The sequence below is a fragment of the Pseudophryne corroboree genome (genome assembly GCF_028390025.1).
Source record: "Pseudophryne corroboree isolate aPseCor3 chromosome 3 unlocalized genomic scaffold, aPseCor3.hap2 SUPER_3_unloc_40, whole genome shotgun sequence".
Lineage (NCBI taxonomy): Eukaryota > Metazoa > Chordata > Amphibia > Anura > Myobatrachidae > Pseudophryne > Pseudophryne corroboree.
The window spans coordinates 20,551-27,500 of record NW_026967531.1 but is presented as its reverse complement, the minus strand read 5'-3'; the positions used below and the strand labels follow the sequence as shown (position 1 = coordinate 27,500).

The following is a 6,950-nucleotide window of genomic DNA, read 5'->3' as shown; positions in this document are numbered from 1 at the left end:
TGTAAAACATTTCCCACACTCAGAACAGGAATACGGCCTCTCACCTGAGTGACTTCTCTGATGTGTAACAAGAGCTGATTTCTTTGTAAAACATTTCCCACACTCAGAACATATCAGTGGCCTCTCACCTGCCTTAGCTGGATGATGGGTAATAAGCTTTGTGTTCTGTGTAAAACATTTGGCATCTATAGAACAGGGAAACACTGTATCTAATCTCAGAGCTGTAACAAATGCTCCAATATCAGAGTGATCAGGAGAACATTTCCCAGGATCAGAGGGATCAGCTGATAGAGCTGGATGTATAATTAGGGTAATGGGGTTATCTCCTGGAGAATCCTGTCTACTGTCATTATCTTTTATGTCACAATCCGGGGATAACATTAGATGTCCTTCTGAAATATTCCTGCTTGTGTGTCCACCTGCTGGAAATAAAATACATTATGGAAAATAAGATTTTACTCACCGGTAAATCTTCTCCTAGTCCGTAGTGGATGCTGGGAACTCCGTAAGGACCATGGGGAATAGCGGCTCCGCAGGAGACTGGGCACAACTAAAAGAAAGCTTTAGGACTAACTGGTGTGCACTGGCTCCTCCCCCTATGACCCTCCTCCAGACCTCAGTTAGGATACTGTGCCCGGAAGAGCTGACACAATAAGGAAGGATTTTTGAATCCCGGTTAAGACTCATACCAGCCACACCAATCACACCGTACAACTCGTGATTTTAAACCCAGTTAACAGTATGATAACAATGGAGCCTCTGAACAGATGGCTCTCAACAATAACCCGTTTTAGTTAACAGTAACTATGTTCAAGTAATGCAGACAATCCGCACTTGGGATGGGTGCCCAGCATCCACTACGGACTACGAGAAATAGATTTACCGGTGAGTAAAATCTTATTTTCTCTGACATCCTAGTGGATGCTGGGAACTCCGTAAGGACCATGGGGATTATACCAAAGCTCCCAAACGGGGGGGAGAGTGCGGGTGACTCTGCAGCACCGAATGAGCGAACTCCAGGTCCTCGTCAGCCAGGGTGTCAAACTTGTAAAACTTTGCAAAAGTATTTGACCCTGACCAAGTCGCGGCTCGGCAAAGTTGTAAAGCCGAGACCCCTCGGGCGGCCGCCCAAGATGAGCCCACCTTCCTCGTGGAATGGGCTTTCACTGATTTAGGATGCGGCAGTCCTGCCGCAGAATGCGCAAGCTGAATTGTGCTACAAATCCAGTGAGCAATGGTCTGCTTTGAAGCAGGAGCACCCAGCTTGTTGGGTGCATACAGGATAAACAGCGAGTCAATTTTCCTGACTCCAGCCGTCCTGTAAACATAAATTCTCAGGGCCCTGACCACGTCCAGTAACTTGGCATCCTCCAAGTCCCTAGTAGCCACAGGCACCACAATAGGTTGGTTCAAGTGAAAAGCTGATACCACCTTCAGGAGAAAATGAGGACGAGTCCTCAACTCTGCCCTATCCGTATGGAAAATCAGATAAGGGCTTTTACAAGATAAAGCCGCCAATTCTGACACACGCCTGGCCGAAGCCAGGGCCAACAGCATGACCACTTTCCACATGAGATATTTCAAATCCACGGTTTTAAGTGGCTCGAACCAATGTGATTTCAAGAACCCCAAAACCACATTGAGATCCCAAGGTGCCACTGGAGGCACAAAAGGGGGCTGAATATGCAGCACGCACTTCACAAATGTCTGAACTTCAGGCAGTGAAGCCAATTCTTTTTGGAAGAAAATTGACAGAGACGAAATCTGTTCCTTAATGGATCATAATTTTAGGCCCATATTCACTCCTGCTTGCAGGAAATGCAGAAAACGACCCAGTTGAAACTCCTCCGTTGGGGCCTTTTTGGCCTCACACCAAGCAACATATTTTCGCCAAATGCGGTGATAATGTTTTGCCGTGACATCCTTCCTGGCTTTGATCAGGGTAGGGATGACTTCCTCCGGAATACCCTTTTCCTTCAGGATCCGGTGTTCAACCGCCATGCCGTCAAACGCAGCCGCGGTAAGTCTTGGAATAGACAGGGCCCCTGCTGGAGCAGGTCCCATCTTAGCGGTAGAGGCCATGGGTCCTCTGTGAGCATCTCTTGAAGTTCCGGGTACCAATCTGGAACCACGAGCATCGTTCTTACTCCGCTCCTTCGCACAATTCTCAGTACCTTTGGAATGAGAGGCAGAGGAGGGAACACATAAACCGACTGGTACACCCACGGTGTCACTAGAGCGTCCACAGCTATCGCCTGAGGGTCCCTTGACCTGGCGCAATACCTTTCTAGTTTTTTGTTGAGGCGGGACGCCATCATGTCCACCTTTGGTCGTTCCCAACGGTTTACAATCATTTGGAAAACTTCCGGATGAAGTCCCCATTCTCCCGGGTGGAGGTCGTGTCTGCTGAGGAAGTCTGCTTCCCAGTTGTCTACTCCCGGGATGAACACTGCTGTCAGTGCTGACACGTGATTTTCCACCCATCGGAGAATCTTTGTGGCTTCTGCCATTGCGCTCCTGCTTCTTGTGCCGCCCTGTCTGTTTACATGGGCGACCGCCGTGATGTTGTCTGATTGTATCAGTACCGGCTGGTTTTGAAGCAGAAGTCTTGCCTGGCTTAGGGCGTTGTAGATGGCCCTTAGTTCCAGGATATTTATGTGAAGTGAAATTTCCTGGTTTGACCACAGTCCCTGGAAATTTCGTCCCTGTGTGACTGCCCCCCAGCCTCGAAGGCTGGCATCCGTAGTTACCAGGACCCAGTCCTGTATCCCGAATCTGCGGCCCTCTAGAAGATGAGCACTCTGCAGCCACCACAGTAGCGACACCCTGGTCCTTGGTGACAGGGTTATCCGCCGATGCATCTGAAGATGCGATCCGGACCACTTGTCCAACAGGTCCCACTGGAAGGTTCTTACGTGGAATCTGCCGAATGGAATTGCTTCGTACGAAGCTACCATCTTTCCCAGGACTTTCGTGCATTGATGCACTGACACCTGTCCTGGCTTTAGAAGGTTTCTTACTAGAGATGACAACCCCTTTTTTTTTTCCTCTGGAAGAAACACTTTTTTTCTGGTCTGTATCCAGAATCATCCCCAGGAACAGAAGACGTGTCATGGGGACCAGCTGTGACTTTGGGATGTTGAGAATCCAACCATGCTGTTGTAGCACTTCCCCACCAGCAACTGCTCCCTGGACCTCGCCTTTATCAGGAGATCGTCCAAGTACGGGATAATTGAAACCCCTTTCTTTCGAAGGAGAATCATCATTTCGGCCATTACCTTGGTAAAGACCCTCGGTGCCGGGATAACCCAAACGGCAGCGTCTGGAACTGGTAGTGACAGTCCTGTACCACAAACCTGAGGTACTCCTGGTGAGGAGGGTAAATGGGGACATGCAGGTAAGCATCCTTGATGTCCAGAGATACCATGTAATCCCCCTCCTCCAGGCTGGAGATAACCGCTCTGAGCGATTCCATCTTGAACTTGAACTTTTTGATATACTTGTTCAAGGATTTTAAATGGGTCTCACCGAACCGTCCGGTTTCGGTACCACAAACATTGTGGAATAATAACCCTTTCCTTGTTGAAGGAGAGGTACCCTGTTTATCACTTGCTGGGAATACAGCTTGTGAATTGCCTGTAACACCGCCTCTCTGTCAGAGAGTGTTGTTGGTAAGGCAGATTTTAGGAAACGGCGTGGGGGAGGCGTCTCGAATTCCAGCATGTACCCCTGAGATACTACCTGAAGGATCCAGGGATCCACCTGTGAGCGAGCCCACTGTGTGCTGAAATTCCTGAGACGTGCCCCCACCGTACCTAGATCCGCCTGTGAAGCCCCATCGTCATGCTGTGGACTTGGCGGAAGCGGGGGAGGACTCCTGGTCCTGGGAACTGGCTGTATGCTGCAGCTTTTTTCCCTTACCTCTGCCTTTTGGCAGAAAAGAGGCGCCTCTTGCTCGCTTGCCCTTATGGGGCCGAAAGGACTGTGCTTGATAATACGGTGCTTTCTTTTGCTGCGAGGTAACCTGGGGCAGAAAAGTTGATTTTCCAGCTGTTGCCGTGGAAACGAGGTCTGACAGACCTTCCCCAAACAACTCCACCCCTTTATAAGGCAAAATCTCCATGTGCCTTTTTGAATCGGCATCCCCTGACCACTGCCGAGTCCATAATCCAGTCTAGCGGAAATGGACATTGCACTTACTTTTGATGCCAGTCGGCAAATATCCCTCTGTGCATCACGCATGTATAAGAGAGCATCTTTTATATGCTCTAATGTCAGTAAAATATTGTCCCTATCCAGGGTCTCAATATTCTCTGTCAGGGAATCCGACCAAGCCAACCCAGCACTGCACATCCATGCTGAGGCTATAGCTGGTCGTAGTATAACACCAGTGTGTGTGTATATAGACTTTAGGATAGTCTCCTGCTTTCTGTCAGCAGGCTCTTTAAGGGCGGCCGTATCCGGAGACGGTAGTGCCACCTTCTTTGACAAACGTGTGAGCGCTTTATCAACCCTAGGGGGTGTTTCCCAACGTGACCTATCCTCTGGCGGGAAAGGGTACGCTGCCAATAGCCGTTTAGAAATTACTAATTTCTTATCGGGGGAAGTCCATGCTTCTTCACAAACTTCATTTAATTCCTCAGATGCAGGAAAAAAATAAGAATTTACTTACCGATAATTCTATTTCTCGTAGTCCGTAGTGGATGCTGGGAACTCCCTAAGGACCATGGGGAATAGCGGCTCCGCAGGAGACTGGGCACAAAGTAAAAGCTTTAGGACTAGCTGGTGTGCACTGGCTCCTCCCCCTATGACCCTCCTCCAAGCCTCAGTTAGGATACTGTGCCCGGACGAGCGTACACAATAAGGAAGGATTTTGAATCCCGGGTAAGACTCATACCAGCCACACCAATCACACCGTACAACCTGTGATCTGAACCCAGTTAACAGCATGATAACAGAGGAGCCTCTGAAAAGATGGCTCACAACAATAATAACCCGATTTTTGTAACAATAATTATGTACCAGTATTGCAGACAATCCGCACTTGGGATGGGCGCCCAGCATCCACTACGGACTACGAGAAATAGAATTATCGGTAAGTAAATTCTTATTTTCTCTGACGTCCTAGTGGATGCTGGGAACTCCGTAAGGACCATGGGGATTATACCAAAGCTCCCAAACGGGCGGGAGAGTGCGGATGACTCTGCAGCACCGAATGAGAGAACTCCAGGTCCTCCTCAGCCAGGGTATCAAATTTGTAGAATTTAGCAAACGTGTTTGCCCCTGACCAAGTAGCTGCTCGGCAAAGTTGTAAAGCCGAGACCCCTCGGGCAGCCGCCCAAGATGAGCCCACTTTCCTTGTGGAATGGGCTTTTACAGATTTTGGCTGTGGCAGGCCTGCCACAGAATGTGCAAGCTGAATTGTACTACAAATCCAACGAGCAATAGTCTGCTTAGAAGCAGGAGCACCCAGCTTGTTGGATGCATACAGGATAAACAGCGAGTCAGATTTTCTGACTCCAGCCGTCATGGAAACATATATTCTCAGGGCCCTGACTACGTCCAGCAACTTGGGAGTCCTCCAAGTCCCTAGTAGCCGCAGGCACCACAATAGGCTGGTTCAAGTGAAATGCTGAAACCACCTTAGGGAGAAATTGAGGACGAGTCCTCAATTCTGCCCTGTCCGTATGGAAAATTAGGTAAGGGCTTTTATAAGATAAAGCCGCCAATTCTGAAACACGCCTGGCTGAAGCCAGGGCTAACAGCATTACCACTTTCCATGTGAGATATTTTAAGTCCACAGTGGTGAGTCGTTCAAACCAATGTGATTTTAGGAATCCCAAAACTACATTGAGATCCCAAGGTGCCACTGGAGGCACAAAAGGAGGCTGTATATGCAGTACCCCTTTGACAAACGTCTGAACTTCAGGAACTGAAGCTAGTTCTTTCTGGAAGAAAATCGACAGGGCCGAAATTTGAACCTTAATGGACCCTAATTTTAGGCCCATAGACAGTCCTGTTTGCAGGAAATGCAGGAAACGACCCAGTTGAAATTCCTCTGTAGGGGCCTTCCTGGCCTCACACCACGCAACATATTTACGCCAAATACGGTGATAATGTTGCACGGTTACATCCTTCCTGGCTTTGATCAGGGTAGGGATGACTTCATCCGGAATGCCTTTTTCCTTCAGGATCCGGCGTTCAACAGCCATGCCGTCAAACGCAGCCGCGGTAAGTCTTGGAACAGACAGGGTTCCTGCTGGAGCAGGTCCCTTCTTAGAGGTAGAGGCCACGGGTCCTCCGTGAGCATCTCTTGAAGTTCCGGGTACCAAGTCCTTCTTGGCCAATCCGGAGCCACGAGTATAGTTCTTACTCCTCTCCTTCTTATGATTTTCAGTACCTTGGGTATGAGAGGCAGAGGAGGGAACACATACACTGACTGGTACACCCACGGTGTTACCAGAGCGTCCACCGCTATTGCCTGAGGGTCCCTTGACCTGGCGCAATATCTGTCTAGTTTTATGTTGAGGCGGGACGCCATCATGTCCACCTTTGGTTTTTCCCAACGGTTCACAATCATGTGGAAGACTTCTGGGTGAAGTCCCCACTCCCCCGGGTGGAGGTCGTGTCTGCTGAGGAAGTCTGCTTCCCAGTTGTCCACTCCCGGAATGAACACTGCTGACAGTGCTATCACATGATTTTCCGCCCAGCGAAGAATCCTTGCAGCTTCTGCCATTGCCCTCCTGCTTCTTGTGCCGCCCTGTCTGTTTATGTGGGCGACTGCCGTGATGTTGTCCGATTGAATCAACACCGGCTGACCCTGAAGCAGAGGCCTTGCTTGACTTAGGGCATTGTAAATGGCCCTTAGTTCCAGGATATTTATGTGAAATGACGTTTCCATGCTTGACCACAAGCCCTGGAAATTTTTTCCCTGTGTGACTGCTCCCCAG

General features: G+C 49.3%; 1 protein-coding gene across 1 annotated transcript in view; it reads right to left on the bottom strand.

Moving 5' to 3' along the window:
* The window catches only part of LOC134984225 (gastrula zinc finger protein XlCGF57.1-like), a 2,157-nt gene extending 1,750 nt beyond the window's left edge, over positions 1 to 407 (bottom strand). The window contains exon 1 of the mRNA XM_063949855.1: positions 1 to 407. This exon is cut by the window's left edge and continues 1,750 nt beyond it. Coding sequence (XP_063805925.1) covers positions 1 to 381 — 381 coding nt within the window. The 5' untranslated portion in view covers positions 382 to 407.
* Between the last annotated feature and the right edge of the window lie 6,543 nt (positions 408 to 6,950).